The following is a 17,877-nucleotide window of genomic DNA, read 5'->3' as shown; positions in this document are numbered from 1 at the left end:
CTGCAACCTCTGCCTCCTGGGTTCAAATGATTCTCCTGCCTCAGCCTCCCAAGTAGCTTGGATTACAGGTGCCCGCCACCGTGCCCGGATAATTTTTGTATTTTTATTAGAGAAGGGGTTTCACTATGTTGGCCAAGCTGGTCTCGAACTCCTGACCTCAATTGATCTGCCCACCTCGGTTTCCCAAAGTGATGGGATTACAGACATGAGCCACAGGGCCTGGCCTACAGCCAAGATTTACACCTAGATAATCTGCTGGAGCCTGTGCCTTAGACTACCACACCATCTGCCCTCCCTCTTCTTGTTCCTGTCTGTTAAATAGGGGAAATGATCATACTCCTTCATTAGGTTGCCAGAATCAAATGGTATATGTAATGCACATAATTGCTCCAAACTCTAAAAGCTATTTTATCAATAATCGCCAACTGTTTTCGCACATGAATAAATGACTGGAGAGAGAGAGATCTTGAAGAATTTTTTTTCCGTCATTAATATTGTCTCTAAGTTTGGGAGATGTTTTACTTTTTTAGTTTTAGTGTTTAAATTTTCTGCAACCAGCATGTAGACAATTTTTTTTTTTTTCGAGACAGAGTCTCTCTGTTGCCCAGGTTGGAGTGCAGTGGTGCGATCTCGGCTTGCTGCAACCTCCGCCTCCCGGGTTCAAGTGATTCTTGTGCTTCAGCCTCCTGTGCTTCAGTGGGAACCACAGGCGCGCGCCACCATGCCTGGCTAATTTTTGGCCAAGCTGGTCTCGAACTCCTGACCTCATGTAATCCACCCACCTCCGTCTCCCAAAGTGCTGGGATTACAGGCATGAGCCATTGTGCCCAGCCTAGACAATGTTTTTCAAAAAGGTGGAAGGGGAAGCATAGGTTTTGAGTTCACATAGCTCTGTTCGATCCCAGCTCTATCATTTCCTATTAGATTAAAGCTCACTAAATTGCCACCAGTTGACTCTTTTGGACATATAAAAATACCAATTTAGGAGGCTGAGGTGGGCAGATCATGAGGTCAGCAGTTCGAGACTAGCCTGGCCAACATGGTGAAACCCCGTCTTTACTAAAATTACAAAAAAATTAGCTGGATGTGGTGGCGGGCACCTGTAATCCCAGCTACTCGGGAGGCTGAGGCAGGAGAATCGCTTGAACCCGGGAGGCGGAGGTTGCAGTCAGCTGAGACCGCACCACTGCACTCCAGCCTGGGCGACACAGTGAGACTCCGTCTCAAAATAAATAAATAAATAAAATGAAATATCAATTTATGTGTTTCCACTTCATAGCCCTGTGGTCTTGTAAGTTGCTTACTTTCCTTATCAACTGAATAAGGGTAATTAGAGCCACCTGAGAGGTTTCTGGGAAATCTGAAGGAAATAATGTTTAGTACAGTGCCTGGCACATGGAGAACGCTCAATAAACAGTGGCTGTTCATCAACATCATCATGACAATCACAGCAATAGGAACTCACCTGCCACTGGTCTCCAGCCCTGGCTTTGATAACAATGAGAAGCTCTCATTACTGGAACTCTCCAAAGTCTCAGAAAAAGTCTTTGATTTATAAAGTACATTTAAATTCACTTCCATTGAAACATACACATACCCAGGGTCTGCCAGAGAGGACAAGGGAGGACACTGACATTTCCAAATCAACCTGACACCACCAGGATATAGGAGGCCCCCAAGGACCTCCACGGGACCTGGGGATTTGGGGCGTGGGTAAGAAGTGGGCATTAGGAAGGATTCAACTCTTTGCACTTCTGACAGCAAGGAGGGAGGTGCAGGGAATGTTTCTGTTTCCTGCTTGCATCCTTAGGAATGGGGGTGTGTGGCCAGGGGACATTTTCTACAGGGGTTCCTCTTGGGATTACTCAAATTCCCTCAGGAGCCAAGCAGGAAATATGTATATGAAGGTGCAGTGCACATGTGGGAGCAGTGAGGCTTGTGTTCAGTTGGAGACTGCATGCCCCACTTAAGATATGCAAATCCAATCTTTTATTAAACACGATTGTTAAAGTGCATCTGCCATTTTGTAGCAATGCTATATGCATAGGGTCCAGACTTATTGAAGATTCCATGAGTAGAGCAATTCTTCCATTTTCCTCTCATTTTACAGAAGGGGACCAGAGAGAGCCTGTGAGGGGCGCCCATGACCGGGCCCAGAGGAGAATTGTACATTCTAAGGAAGACCTTCAGGAAAAGTTTATGAAAGCCCCACAACTTGGAGAAAGAAAATCTAACCTGGTAGTTCAGCAGTGAACTAACTACCAGGCCCCAAACATGCCGGCAGCAGAGCCCAGCTCTGAATGCCTGGAACTATGTCCTTGCACAGGCTAGGCTGTCTCTAGCTCTTTTTTCTCTCACCTCACTAAGCGATCTTAGGCAAGTCCATTACCCTCTTTAGGCCTCAGTTTCCCTGCCTGTAACACATAGGAGTTGGACTTGATACTCTCTAAGGCTTTTACAGCTCTGGAATATTCCAAAGAAGTTAGTGGAAGATGGGGAGAGGAGAGTTGCCTGGATAAGGGCAGAGTTGGGGCCCTAAAGATGAGGAAGTCAGACCAGGTGTGGTGGCTCACACCTGTAATCCCAGCACAATCCCAGCACTTTGGGAGGCCAAAGAGGGAGGATTGCTTGAGCTGAGGAGTTCAAGACCAGCCTAGGCAACATAGCAAGACATTGTCTCTACAAAAAATACAAAATTAGTTGGGCGTGGTGGCGAGTGCCTGTAGTCCCAGCTACTCGGGAGGCTGAGGTGGGAGGATGGCTTGTGCCTAGAAGGTTAAGGCTGCAGTGAGCCGCGATCACACCACTACACTCCAGCAGCCTGGGCGACAGAGGGAGACCCTGTTTAAAAAAAAAAAAAAAAAAGGCCGGGCACACTGGTTTATGCCTGTAATCCTAACACTTTGGGAGGCTGAGGTGGGCAGATCACTTGAAGTCAGGAGTTTGAGACCAGCCTGGCCAACATGGTGAATCCCCGTCTCTACTAAAAATACAAAAATTAGCCTGGCATGGTGGCGCATGCCTGTAATCCCAGCTACTCAGGAGGCTGAGGCAGGAGAATTGCTTGAACCCAGAAGGTTGCAGTGAGCCGAGATCGCACCACTGTACTCCAGCCTGGATGACAGAGTGAGACTCCGGCTCAAAAAAAAAAAAGAGAGATAAGGAAGTCAGAGGATCCTGGGTGGGGGCTTTATCAGGCACAGCTGCTGCCCCTGATCCCGATTCCCTGATTCCAGGTATATGCGCTCAGGGCCTTCCTCCCCAAGGCTCTACACTGTCCCTCAGAGAGGAATTGTGCCTCAGCCAACAAGATGAAATGAGGGCAGCAGTTTCCGTGAGCTGTTGACAGAGCTCATGCACCCCAAACTGGTCAGGAAATAACATTTGATTTCAGGCTTCTCCTCCCCCTGCCCCTCATCCTCCCACCTCTCCTGGGCTCCAGGCCCATTTCCACCCGTCCATTATCTGGGCTCCCGCTTCAGGGCTGGGTCCCAGCTTGGAGCATCCTCACTGGTATCAGCCTCCACCTCTCACAGTCTGCTCTGCACTCACATCAGCTGCTGGTTTGATAAGCTGATGGGCTCTAAGGTGTTCAGGGGTGATAAGAAGTGGATGTGCTACCCGGGCGCCCATGCCTGGGCCCAGAGGGGAATTGTACATTCTACAGAAAGCCTTCAGGAAAAGTTTATGAAAGCCTCATGACTTGCAGAAAGAAGTCTAACCTGGTAGTTCAGCAGCGAGAGATAAGGCAATACTCACCATCGTTGTAACAGCAGGCACACAGATAGACAGTACCCCACGTTCCAGGCACTGTTCTACGTGCCTTACAGACTTAGCCCACAACAGCCTCAGGTAGGAGGTACGATTTATTATCCCCATTTTAGAGATGGGGAAAGGGAGGCACAGAGAGGTGCTATAACTAGTCCAAGTCACAGAGCTAGTAAATGGTAGCAGGAGGATTCAAACCCTACCTACCTAGGTTTAACCATTATGCCATCCTGCCTTTCTATACAGCATACATAGCGTAACGGTGATGAACAGTGTGGGTCTCTGAATCAGGCTGTCAGTGTTCAGAGCCTGGCTCTTCCTCTGTGTCCCAGCTTCCTGAGCTGTAAAATTGAGATGAAACAATGCCACCTGCTCAGAGGATTGCCGTGAGCATTGAGCTCGCTGGCTCATGCAAGTCACTTCGCCCAGCATTGGGTACGTAGTGAGTGTTAGTAACTGTTACCCCGTGCCGGCCGCTGATTAGCGGTGTGACTTTAGGCAACACTGCTCTCCCCCAGGCCTGTTGCAAAGAGACCATTTGCAAAGAGTTCATTTGGATAACAGCACTTTGGCCTTCTGAGTCCATCCCCGTGGGCAGCTGCTTCCTCCGGTCAGCTGCCTCTGTGATTCTGGATCTGTGCCCCCTCCCACTCTTGCCCCTCCCTCTGGCCCGCAGAAACTTCAGCACCAACAGCTCTGAAGGCAGACCCAGCTTCCCTCCCCCAGGCTCTAGGGTTGACCTCCACACTGTGCTCCCACTGCTGCCTGGGAAGACCACTGCATCCTCACGCTGCCGCCACCTCCTCGCCCACAGTCTCTACTCTAGCGGCGACTCTCACCCCTCCAGCAGCCTGGGAAGAAAAACAGAGATTTCCCAAAGGGGCAGACCAAAGCTGCAGTGTGGAAGGTGCCAGGGTTTGGAGTGTTTACATGTCACTGGGAAAACTCCTCTGTCTTCTAGTAGCCCCTCTGTCTGCCTTTGAGGAGTATGGGGTGGGGATGGGGGACTGAGTGGTATCCACAGCACAGGACCCAGGATAGTCTCCCAGTTTGGTAGCCTTAGGGAAGCTCTGCCTGGTAGGCGATTGTTACAGTAATGGCCCCCAGTGAATCACCAACTGCCAAACATGTGAATGAGGTCATCTGAGGCCATCCCACCCCAAACTGCAGATGCATGAATGACCCTGGGTGAAACTAACAGAAGAACTGTCCAGCTGAACCCAGCCCAGTTGTTGCACCACAGAATCATGATCATGAGTAAATTAAAAGGTTGCTATTTTAAGCCACTAAGTTTGGGGTGGCTGTTATGCAGCAATAGGTAATTGATACTCTCTGCTTCCCCTAAGCATATCATAGGCCCCTTAACTCCAAGCCCAGAATGAACATATCATTGTTCATTCATCCTCACAACCTGTCCCTCCCCTTCTGTCTCTCATCTCAGGAACTGGCACCTCTCTATGCCAAATCATACATCTGCAGCCAGCCTTAACTCCCCACTCTTTTCATCAAGTACAGCTGACTTTATCTCCTAAATATCTCTAGAATCTCCTCCACTGCCCCTGCCCATCTGGTCTCATCACAGGTCATCCAGACCAGTAGTCATTACAGCAAAGAACACACACCCCAGAAAATGCTCAATACAATCACCAGGGTAGCTGGAAGAAAACAAGCAATTCTAGTTTTATTTATTTTTATTTAAAAAATTAAGAAATTAAAGGTTTTGGGCCAGGCGCGGTGGCTCACGCCTGTAATCCCAGCACTTTGGGAGGGCGAGGCAGGTGCATCACCTGAGGTTGGGAGTTCGAGACCAGCCTGACCAACATGGAGAAACCCCGTCTCTACTAAAAATACAAAATTAGCCGGGCGTGGTGGCGCATGCCTGTAATCCCAGCTACTCGGGAGGCTGAGGCAGGAGAATTACTTGAACCTGGGAGGCGGAGGTTGCGGTAAGCCAAGATCGCACCACTGCACTCCCCTGGGCAATAAGAGCAAAACTCTGTCTCAAAAAAAAAGCTTTTGATAATAAAAGCTAATACTCTTTATGTGTGTCAATTCATTTATCCTTTCAACAACTTAATGAAACAAGTGCTATCATCCTCTGACAGAAGTTGAAACAGAGACAGAAAGAGGTTGACTAATCTGCCCAAGGTCTCTAAGATACAGAGGCAAGATTTGAATCAGTCTAGCTCCAGGAATTCTCGAACTTTCATGCACAGAAGAATCACCCAGAGGGCTTGTGAAAACACAGATTGCTGGGCCCCAGGCCCAGAGCTTCTGATCAGTAGGTCTGGCCTAGGGCCTGAGAATCTGCATTTCTACTAAATTTCCGGGAGATGCTGAGGCAGCAGGTCTGGGGACCACACTTTGAGAAACATGGATCTAGGCTATTCTATCTCTAAAGGTACTTTGTGAAGTTTTCAATTCTGCAAATATTTAATATTCAGATTCACCCAGAAGCCACCCCTCACTTGCTCAGGATGTCATAGAGCCTTGAGTCTCCTAGCTTTGGAAGGTGCCCTAAGGGAATATTGGTCCAATGAGAAGGATTTGATATGCATTTCTCTATATTCTTCATGTTGCAACTAATGGCAGGGTTTTATGTTTTATTTATTTATATTTTCATTTTTTTTTTGAGATGGAGTCTCGCTCTGTTGCCCAGGCTGGAGTGCAGTGGCATAATCTCAGCTCACTGAAAGCTCTGCCTCCTGGATTCACGCCATTCTCCTGCCTCAGCCTCCCAAGTAGCTGGGACTACAGGCACCCACCACCACACCCGGCTAATTTTTTTGTATTTTTAGTAGAGATGGGGTTTCATCGTGTTAGCCAGGATGGTCTCCATCTCCAGACCTCGTGATCTGCCTGCCTCGGCCTCCCAAAGTGCTGGGATTACAGGCGTGAGCCACCGCGCCCAGCCTTTATGTTTTATTTATATTTTTAAATTTGTTATTACAGCCTCGCTTCACCTCAAATATTTTTATTTTTTTTGAGACAGGGTCTTGCTCTGTCGCCCATGCTGGAGTGAAGTGGTACAATCCCGTCCCACTGCAGCCTCAAGCTCCCAGGCTCAAGCAAGCCTCTCACCTCAGCCTACTGAGTAGCTGGGACTACAGGCATGTGCCACCACACTGGGTTAAATTTTAAAGTTTTGTTTTGTTTTTTAGAGATCGGGGAGGGGGGGTCTCCCTATGTTTCCTAGGCTGGTCTTGAACTCCTTGGTTTAAGCGATCCTCCCCACTTGGCCTCCCTAAGTGCTCAGCCAGGGTGTTTTTTTTTTTTTAATTAACTATTACAGAACTTTTAAAGCATATACGAAAACAGAGAGAACAGCACGATGACCCTACGTGCCCATCTCCAAATTCTGACGATTGTCACATGAGACCAATCTTGTTTCTATAATCCTTCTCTACTTTTCCTTTTTTCTGGCATAAAAGCAAACCCCAGATATCATGCCATTTCAATGTGCCTCTCTAACAGATGGAGCCTTAAAAAACAAAAACAAAAAAAACCCACCATGCTTTTATCATACCTAACAAAATTAACAATAATTCTTGTATATCATAAGATATTCATGCTATATTCAGATTTCCTGATTGTCTCAAAATGTCTTTTTAGAATTGGCAGGTTTGAATAATCTATTATACTTTACCAGGACTGAATTCAATTAAGTGTATTGACAGATTAAGTTACCTAAGTTTAACTCAACAAACTTTCACAAAATGAAGTAATGGCTTAACCAACTCGTGCAGAAAAACACAGATTGGAAGCATAGAAATAATGGCAGACAAGTGAATGAAAGGGAAAAGGCAGAGTGAAACTTCTCCTCGAACAAGCTGTCAGTCACATTCGAGATTTAAAAAATGTCGATCTAATCAGATCTGACAAGTCAATCAAGACAATTTCAAATTATCAAGAAGACTCTGAGGAGTGAATTTTCATCCACTATCGTCAACTGTAGCAATGGACCCTGCCTGGAGATTGACACCATTATGATTAGTAATTTGAAAATATTATATATTTCATTTTGATCTCTTTCAATTTCCCTAATTTGTTTGTATTTATTATAACATACAAAATATATTAATGTAGTAATACTTAAAGTAATACTTAAAGTGTAACATATAACCATGGTACATGCTCAAAAAATGGTGTGTACACCATCAGAATGTTGAAGCCCTCAGGTCAATACTACACTACAGCCTCCACACTGGTCTTGTGTCTCAAGCCATGCCCCTTCCCCTGTGCCCAACACCAGCCCTGGCATGGCTTCCTCCATGACCCAAACCCAAACTTGTTGCGCTCCTGTTTACTATTCGGACCGCAGACTGAAGCCAAACTCCGTATGCAGCCCAGTGAGTCTACCACCCACTGCTTCCCTCTTTATTTTTATTTATTACTATTATTTTTTTCAGACAGAGTCCCACTCTGTCACCCAGGGTGGAGTGCAGTGGCGTATTCTCAGCTCAGCAACCTCTGCCTCCTGGGTTCAAGCAATTCTCCTCCCTCAGCTTCCCAAGCAGCTGGGACTACAGGCACGTGCCACCACATCCGGCTAATTTTTGTATTTTTAGTAGAGACAGGGTTTCACCATGTTGGCCAGGCTGGTCTCGAACTGCTGACCTCAGGTGTTCTGCCTGCCTTGCTCTCCCAAAGTGTTTGGGATTACAGGCATGAGCCACCACACCCAGTCCCTGCTCTCCTCTTTGTTTTTTTGTTGTTGTTGTTGTTTTTGTTGTTTGGTTTTTTGAGATGAAGTCTCACTCTGACGCCCAGGCTGGAGTGTAATGGCCTCCCAAGTAGCTGGGATTATAGACGTGTGCCACCACACCCAGCCAGTTTTTCTAATTTTAGTAGAGATGGGGTTTTGCCATGTTGGCCAGGCTGGTCTCGAACTCCTAACCTCAGGTGATTCTCCAGCCTTGGCCTCCCAAAGTGCCAGGATTACAGGTGTGAGCTACCTCGCCCAGCCCCTTGCTTCTCTTTTTAGGCTCCAGGGCAATGCAATGTTAAGCCCAGGCTCAGTCTGCTCTAGTGTGTGCACACGCAACGGCACCCACTGTGCCCTCACTTGGATGACCCTCCTTTGTCCCACAGGTAATTCCTACTGAGCCTTCAAGACCTGGCTGGGCAGTCACCTCCCTCCAGAAGCCTCCCCTGACACCATCGTCTCCCCTGCCTGGGTTGTGGACCCTCCTCTGAGCTTCCGTATAAAGTGAGTTTCTGAGGACATTTTGTACCTACGTTAGTAGCACGGTGCAGGGGTAAAGAACATGGACCCTAGAGTCAATCTACGGGGTTGGAATAGTGGCTGCTACACCTACTGGGTTATATGACAAATGACTCAACCCCACTGTAAAATGGGGCCATGATGCATAATGGTTAAGTGTAAGGAAACTAAATCCAGGGTGGCTAAATTTAAATATGCGGTGCTATTGCTAGCTGAGCGACCTTGGGCAAATTATTCAACATCCATATGCCTAGTTTCCTCATATGAAAACCAAAGATCATAATAGTACCCACCTCATTGGGTTGTTGTGAGGGTTCAATGTAAAGCATTTAGAATAGTGCCTGGTACATAGTAAGAGCTCATAAATATCAGCTCTAATCATCATGTGTCTGGATCCCACATTGGATGTCATACATGGTTGAATGAATGGAATGCATTGAATTGTATTGGATTGAAATGAATTAAAGTAAATTGAAATGAATTAAAATTGTGCCAGCTCTTGTTTGTCTGTCACTGAAGGCTCCTCTCTGGGCCAGCACCTTAAATGGTATAAGGGCTTCCCTCCCTAAGTCCTACTTGTCACTGCCATGGCCCCCAGGATGACTTCTCTTTGCTTCCAGTTAACTAGCCGTTCATATCAACCTAGGAACAAGCAAGCACTCAACCAGGCTCAAGCTTCAACTTTGTCTCAGGGACATTCTTCAAGGAGGCCCTGTCTATTATCAACAACCTATCAGCCCACTGAGATGCCTGAAACTCATTTCAATATTTTTAAAAAAGCAAAGTCACACCATTGTGGACATCTGTCTTATTTACAGTTGTCTCATCACAGTCTGGGAATATTTTTAGCTGAATATAAAATAACCATCATCCTACCCTCCCCTTCAGCCATACCTTCTGGTTCTGGATTTACAGACAGCATGCAGACTTCCCAGCCCCTAAGTGAGAAGAAAGATGGGGTCGGTGGGGGTGGGGGTGGGGGGTAGCAACAGGCTGAAGCTTCCAAAAGAAAACTAGTATAGATATGAGCAAGAGAGCTGGGCACAGTGCTTCACGCCTCTAATTCCAGCACTTTGGGAGACTGAGGCTGGAGGATCGCTTGTGTCCAGGAGTTTGAGGCCAGTCTGGGAAACACAGGGAGACCCACATCTCTACCAAAAAAAAAAAAATTAGCCAAGCATGGTGGTGCCCTCCTGTGGTCCCAGCTTCTTGGGAGGCTGAGGTGGGAAGATTGCTTGAGACTAGGAGGTCAAGGCTGCAGTGAACCATGATCATGCCACTGCACTTCAGCCTGGGCAACAGAGTGAGACCCTGTCTCAAAAAGAAAGAAGAAATGAGCGAGAGGCCACAAAAAGGAAACAAAAACCAAAAACCCAACACCGCGAAATTGCTTGCATAAGATAGCTGCACTTGTATCCCCTAAATCTATAAAAATAAAAAAATTCCTTGCCATTAAGGAGAGAGAAGGGGAAGCAGAGAAGCAGAGAATTATGAAGACCATTTGGCAGAGGGAATTTGAGGAACACCAAAGAGGATGCCTCTCACTGTGCTGAAAAATCAAGGCAGGCTTCACAGAAGAGGGCATGCCCAGGCTGCTTCTGAAGGAAAGCTTACATTGTTGGCTGAATTTCGGTGCAATCTACGGAAGAAGATGGGGGAATCTTTTTCCTTGGGATTTTGTAGAAAGGAACATCTGTGCCCCTGGAGAACCATAGGCCTCCCCTGCCCCTGCCCCTGCTATTTGCTCCTGTGACCACTTTTCCAATGAACTCTCACCTTGATAGGACGCCACGAGCCCCTTTTGATCCTCTAAGGAAGCGTCGTACTGGGTAAAAAAATAGAAGAGGAGAATGAGAGCTGCTTCCAGTGTTAGGGCGCAGAGGGGCAGGCAGCGCCGGACAGACCGCGGGTACTTAGAGCTCATCCTGTGTCCGTCTCTGTGCAGGGGTTCCACCAGCACCAGGCATCACCCCTCTCTCCAACACCTACTTGAGGGCTTGAGGGAGCGATAGGGGAGACACCCGCCAAAGGCCTTATCTCAGGCTGCAAGGCTGGTTGTGCTGGCCTGTCTATGGAGTTAACACGGAAGCAGAGGGACTATGATAGGGAGGGGAGGAAATGTATGTTTTCCAATATTGTCATTCATTCAACAAGTTGCTGTGTTCCTGTTACAGGTTCCTGCTGTGCTCAGTTTGAAAGAGGGCATTCTATGCCTTTGACACCCAAACATAATCCTTCTTTACTCTGTACTTCAGTCATCTTCAGCATATCCTTGTAAGAAAAGCAAGGAACGGATCAATACTCCTATTTTATGAATAAGGAAACTGAAGCTCAGAAGAGGCTTTCTTTTTAAAACCTTACTACATGACAGAGAGGGCACCCAGTGAGCTCTTAACAACAATGTATTGAATGAGAATGAATGAAAGCAAAGAATGGAGCTGAGCCCTGGGGAGGATACAGATAGGACCCACGTAGAATTGACTCCTCATAGTTACACAGTTGAAATTACTTACATTTGAACTTGTATTTAAATCTCTGTGTTTCTAAGCATTTTAAGGGGGGGTGGCAGAAGAGAAAGGAGATGTGGGTTTGGCTCTAGTAAAAACCTGGAGGGGATCCTGATCCAGCCTTAGGGTGAAGTTGCTCTACCTCTGGTCACCTCCTCACAGGGCAGCCCAGGACTCTGCCTGGGGCACTACAGTGCATTTGAGGAAGGCCACCAGCCTCAGCAACCCCATCCCTCAGTACTGGACAGTCCAGTCCCCTGGCATGAGCTTTAGGGGGCTTGGGACTTGGCTCTAACCCTGCAGCCAGCTTCCCCTGTGCTCCCATCCATGTGCCTGGCAGAAGGTCTGGTACGTGGTAAGTGTCAAGGAAGGAAGGAAGGAAGAGAGAGAGGGATGTAGGGAGGGAGGAAGGGATGAAAGAGGAAGAAAAGAAGGAAGGAATTGGAGTTTCCTTATTTTCTACAATGGTCCCAGCCACTGGCCACTGAGTGTAAACCGAATGTGTGGAGCCCCAGAGAATAAAGCCAGGGCCAGGAGCTGCAGGGAGGTGGAAAGTGGAAAGTGGATACTTTATTGACCATTACAGTTGTCCACTGAAATACTCATGAGGTAGTGAGCACCCTGTCACTAGAGGAATGCAGAAATGTCTCGAAAACAATTCCTATGTAGATCAGAGGAGATTTGAATCACCCAGTCGAATCCTGTCATTTTGTTTTTAGACCAAGAAACCAAGACCCAGAGAGGTCATACCTAAGGTCATCTAGTCACTTGGCATCGGTCACTTCTTGCTCAGTGCAGCTTTATTTACAGAAGGAAAAAACTGAGACTAACCTAAATGTCCACTAGCAGGGGGTTGGTTAAGAAAACTACAGGACATGAAACCTGCTACCAACATTATGGTTCTGAACATATGCAGGAAAAGCAAGAGGAAAATGCTTTTATCAAAACTGACACAGAGGATAGACTGTTTAGTGAAAAAGCAAGTTATATAACAGCATGTACAATATATTCCCACTCTTATAAAATAATATGTTAGCACACGCATAGAAAAAAGTTGGCTGCAAACCACTAAAACATTGGTTAATTTTGCTTTATACATTTTCAGAGCTACCTGTTATTAAGTACTTGCTAGGCACCATTCTAAGCACTTTACATATATGAACTTAGTTCATGACACTGGGATGGCTACTATTAGGCTTTTGTTACAAATGAGTAAACTGAGGCACAGAAAAACTAAGTGACTTGCTCAAGGTCACAGGGCTAGTAAGCAGTAGAGCTGGGATATAAACCCAGGCAGCCTAACTTCAGGACCTGGGTGTTTGACCACTTAACTGTAGCCTAGATCAGGGGTCCCCAACCTTTTTGGCACCAGGGACGGGTTTTGTAGAAGACAAATTTTCCATGGACCGGGGTGAGGTTGGAGGGATGGTTTGGGGATGAAACTGTTCCACCTCAGATCATCAGGCATTAGTCAGATTCTCCTAAGGAGCACGCAACCTAGATCCCTCTCATGCGCGGTTCCCAATAGGGTTTGTGCCCCTATGAGAATCTAATGCCGCTGCTGATCTGACAGGAGGCGGAGCTCAGGCGGTAGTGCTCGCTGGCCTACCCCTCATGCTGTGCGGTCAGGTTCCTAACGGGCCACAGCCTGGGGGTTGGGGACCCCCAGCCTAGATTACTTCTAAGTCTTCTTCCAATTCTAAAAGTCTAGGAACATGGGCTTCTAAGCCCTCTGCTACCCCAACAGCAATTAAGGGGGAGGGTACCCCAATCCCCAGAGGTCAGAGGTCTCCATTCCTCTCACAATTGCCTCCTGGTTCTGATCTCTGCTCTATTTCTGGCAGTCAGTACTTCTTATAAACTGGGTTTCCTGAGAAGGAACTCCCCTGCGCAGTGGGATAAAGGGATGTGACCCCTGCTAACCTGGGCCCAGTACAAGCTCTGTAAACCAGGCAGCCAACTGCACCTACCTGCCCGAGGGCACCAGATGTCAGCAAGATGAACACTAAAGATTTCCAGGCAATGCCAACCCCCGGACCTGACGGGCATGTTTACCAGCTGGCAAACGGCGTGGGTGGTGGTTGGTTCCAAGGCACTCCAAATCCCTGTGTGTCCTGATCCTGCCCCAGTAAGGAAGCAGCAGGGACTGACTGCTTGACAAGAGGATCCTGCTCCTTGCAGAACAGAAATGCTTTCATTAAAAAAGGGAGGTATCCCTGCAGTTGGCCTCTCCCGACAGATTTGTCAAAAGCAGAGTTTTTGCTCTTCCCCTCTGACTCTTATAAAACGCCCCATTTTCTGACTACATTTCCTGATATTCTGTCTTTAAATCTTCAAGGCAGGTCACCTGCTACAGAAAGCACAAGGGATCTAGGATAGATAAGTCAAAAACCAAATACAGTAAAATGTTAATTGTTGATTCTAGCTGTGAGATGTATGGCTTTTCACCGTACAAGTCTTTCAACTTTTTTTGGTAGATGTTTGAAATTTTTCATAATAAAATGCTGGGAAAAAAGCACTCTGTGCACCTGCTGTTCTCTCTGTCTGAAACACTCCTCCTACCAGATACAGATGGCCTCCGACGTACGATGGTTTGACTTAACGCTTTTCAACTTTATGATGGCGCGAAAGCAACACACACGCAGTGGAAGCCGCGCTTACAGTTCCCATCCCACCACTCCGTCTTTCACTTTCCGTACAGTACTCAGTACATTACATGAGATATTCAATACTTTATCATAAAATAGGCTTTGTGTTAGATGATTTTGCCCAACTGTAGGCTAATGTAAGTGTTCTAAGCATGTTGAAGGTAGGTGACACTAAGCTATGATGTTCTGTAGATTAGGTGTATTAAATGCATTTTGACTTACAATATTTCCTACTTACCACGGCTTTATCAGGACATAACCCCATCGAAAGTCAAGGAACAACTGTACTGGCTTGCTCCCCACCTCACCTCCCTGGATCTGTACTCCACCATCGCCTTCTCAGGAAAGTTTTCCCTGACTGTCCTTTTTTGTTGTGTTTTTTTTTTTTTTTTTTTTGAGATGAAGTTTTGCTCTTGTTGCCCAGGCTGGACTGCAATGGCAAAATCTCAGCTCACTGCAACCTCCACCTCCCAGGTTCAAGCCATTCTCCCGCCTCAGCCTCCCGAGTAGCTGGGATTATAGGCACGCGATACCACACCTGGCTAGTTTTTGTAGTTTTAGTAGAGACAGGGTTTCACCACGTTGGCCAGGCTGGTCTTAAACTCCTGTCCTCAAGTGATCCACCCGCCTCAACCTCCCAAAGTGCTGGGATTATAGGTGTGAGCCACTGTGCCCAGCCTCTGACTGCCCTATTTAAAAGGACAGCATCAACTCCCCTTTCTTCTCCCCTTGACAAGGGTTCCTTGTGTTCCCCTTTTAGTTTCCTTCACAGCACTTACTAGCATCTGACGAGGTCTATATTTTTACTTGTGTATTTAGGTTTTTTGTTTTTAGACGGAGTACTCTGTCACCCAGGCTGGAATGCAGTGGCACGATCTTGGCTCATTGCAACTTCTGCCTTTTAGGTTCAAGCGATTCTCCTTCCTCAGCCTCCCAAGTAGCTGGGACTACAGGCATGAGCCACCACACCGCGCTAATTTTTGTATTTTTAGTAGTGACAGGGTTTCACCATGTTGGCTAGGCTGGTCTCGAACTCCTGACCTCAGGTGATTTGCCCACCTTGGCCTCGCAAAGTACTGGGATTACAGGCGTGAGCCACTGCGCCAGGCCCTGTATTTGTTTATTATCTGCTTTCCCCTGTGAGAATCTGAGCAACATGAAGACAGGGACTTTTGACTGCTGTGGTTGCTGTTGTATCCTCAGCACCAGGGAAGTCCATAGTAGGTGCTCAATAAATATTCGTTGGCTGAATAACAGCTACCATTTGTGGAATGCCAAGCACAGAACCAACCATTTTGCATATGTTATTTCATCGGATCTTCAGACACCCGGATGCAGCAGTACCACCCCCGCGGCTCAGTCGCGCATGCGGACACGGGGCGGAGGGCGGGGCGCCGGGTCCGGAGGGAGCCGGGTCCGGAGGGAGCCACGCCCACCACACCAACGCGTCTGCGCATGCCCGGGCGCTGGGCTCAGGGGTTTTCCGCTGCTCTGGGTTCACAGCTGGACGTCGGAAGTGCTAGTTTGGAGTACGCCCTTTGAGAGTATGCGTGAGAAGTTGCTCTGTGTGCTGAGCTTTCTAAAGGAAGGCGTCCGTTGGCCTTTGTACCCGTCTTGAGTGAGGTGACGAGTGTTTTCTAGTACTGGGGTCGGCCCCGCAGCCCTCTCAGGTGTGGGTGGCAGGAAGAGTGCCGGGTCCCGCGTGGTGCAAAAGGTGGGTTCAGGTTTGCAGCCACACAGCGCTACTCAGGACTTTTTAGTCTTGTTTATTTTCTCTGTGCCTGTTCCCGCCCCCCCGCAGCTCCACCTCTGGGAGAGGGGCGGGTTCAGCTCCAGGAGGAGGGGACTTCCCGGCTTGGCGTGGCTGGGGTGTCCCGTGGACCCCAGTCTCGGCGCGGTGACCCACTTATGAGACTTCGCCTTTCTTTGCTGTTTGTTTAAGGCAGGGTTTCTCAGCCTGGGCACTACTGAGGTTTTGGGCCGGCTAATTCTGTCTGGGTTGGGGAGGGTGCTGTCCCGTGCTTCGCAGGTTGTGTAGCTGCATCCCCCGCCTCTACCCAGTGGATGCAAGTAACAGCCCCAGTGAACCAAAAATGCCCCCAGACTTTGCCAAATATCCCCTCCCGGGGAAGATCGCCTCGCTTGAGAACCACTGTTGGAGGAGAGCCTGGGTTTTCGGGAGGTAACCGTTTACAAAGGGGAGAACGGTAAGAAGCCGGAAGCAACGATGAGTTAGCTACGAGAACGACTTGTGGCCGGGCTCGCGCCTCTTCTAGAAGCCGTCAGTTTGGGTCTCGCGTCTGGAATCACCGTCAAGGAGTCATATCCAGCCCCCGAGAGGGAGCAGGGTCGAGGTCTCCTTGCAGAAGGCGCCACCGCAGGAAGCACAGGCGCAACGTGCGGTCTCCCTAGCGGAGGCGCTCGCGATCCTGCAGCCGCCGGTCCGGGAGGTGCTCGGTAGCCCTCCTTGGTGCCTGTCCGGTAGCTGGTCACTCTCGGGGGAAGGTCGTGTGCAGAAGGGCACATGCGATCACACAGAGACGGCGTTGCTGCGGCTTTGACCCGATGGTGCACCCGAAAGAACACAGAGGGTGGAGGGGGAGATCCAGGAAGTGGTCGCGGAGCAGAACCCCCTTTCACTTCAGTTAAAAAGGTGGGTCAATTGTCGTTAAGAGATAAGCACAGGTTCATCTGATTGACATGTACGGCGGCAGTATATGAGTGGGATGGGAACCAAGGTGACTGTTGTTTCCTTTGATGGATGAAACTTATATCCCTTTGGGTTTTTTTGTTTTTGGCGGGGCATTAGCCGATTAGTAGATAAAACTGCGTAATACAATCCATAGCCTGTTTTTAAATGGATACGTTCTTACCACTCAGGAGGTTTATCGTGATGGTTTAATGTCTCAGGGTGGAGGAATCTAGTGCAGGCAGTTCTTAATGAAACCTTTTAAATTCCCGTTAGTGACTTAACATTAGTTTACCACCTCTGAGCAGCTTTAAACAAACATCCTCTTTTAATAGCTAATGAGTGCGGGAGAAAAGATACTAACTCCTTTCTCTTTGCGTTTTTTGCCCCTACCCTTTTTTTTCTTTTCTGGCCTTAACATGAGTGTCAAATATTTGTAAATATGAGTGAGCATCTTTATATTACTCTTATTAATAAGATACATGCTTAATTTGTCATTCTTTACCTTTTTGGGACTTAATGAATGTTTGTCTTTTGTAGATAAAATGGAGCTGCTAGAAATAGCAAAAGCCAGCCACCCATATTAACCCCTCCATTTTCCCTATAATTAATGGCTTTCATTATTGTGGTATATTTGTTACAATTACTGGACTAATATGATACATTATTATTAACTGACATCCACATTTTATTCACATTTCTTTAGTTTTTTGCCTAATGTCTTTTTCTGTTCCAGGATCCCCTCCAGAATACCACATTACAGTTAATTGTTATGTCTCCTTAGTCTCCCCTTGGCTGTGTCAGTTTCACATCCTTTCTTTGTTTTTGATGATATAGATGTGAAGAGTACTAGCCAGGAACATTATAGGTATTGGTTTTTTTAAATGTATGTGTCATTTCATGATTAAAAATCAGTTGCGGCCAGGTGTGGTGGCTCAGCACTTTGGGAGGCTAAGGTGGGAGGATTGCTTGAGGCCAGGAGTTCAAGACCAGCCTGGCCAATGTGGCAAAACCCCATCTCTACTAAAAATACAAAAAATA

At 47.5% G+C, this 17,877-nt stretch overlaps 1 protein-coding gene across 3 annotated transcripts in view; it reads right to left on the bottom strand.

The window, feature by feature from the left end:
- The window catches only part of LOC117979948 (blood group Rh(CE) polypeptide), a 128,174-nt gene that overhangs the window by 45,997 nt on the left and 64,300 nt on the right, over positions 1-17,877 (bottom strand). For 2 of the 3 annotated variants that reach the window (XM_034958475.3, XM_057300632.2), the window contains exon 1: positions 10,769-11,225. In XM_034958475.3, the coding sequence (XP_034814366.3) occupies positions 10,769-10,916 (148 nt within the window). In that variant the 5' untranslated portion in view covers positions 10,917-11,225. Of the gene's footprint in view, positions 1-10,768; positions 11,226-17,877 lie in introns of those variants that run through there. The other variant, XM_057300625.2, reaches the window with a different exon arrangement.

Source organism: Pan paniscus, chromosome 1, assembly GCF_029289425.2.
Source record: "Pan paniscus chromosome 1, NHGRI_mPanPan1-v2.0_pri, whole genome shotgun sequence".
NCBI lineage: Eukaryota > Metazoa > Chordata > Mammalia > Primates > Hominidae > Pan > Pan paniscus.
Note: the sequence above shows the minus strand (reverse complement) of the source record. Positions and strands in the feature narration are given on the sequence as shown.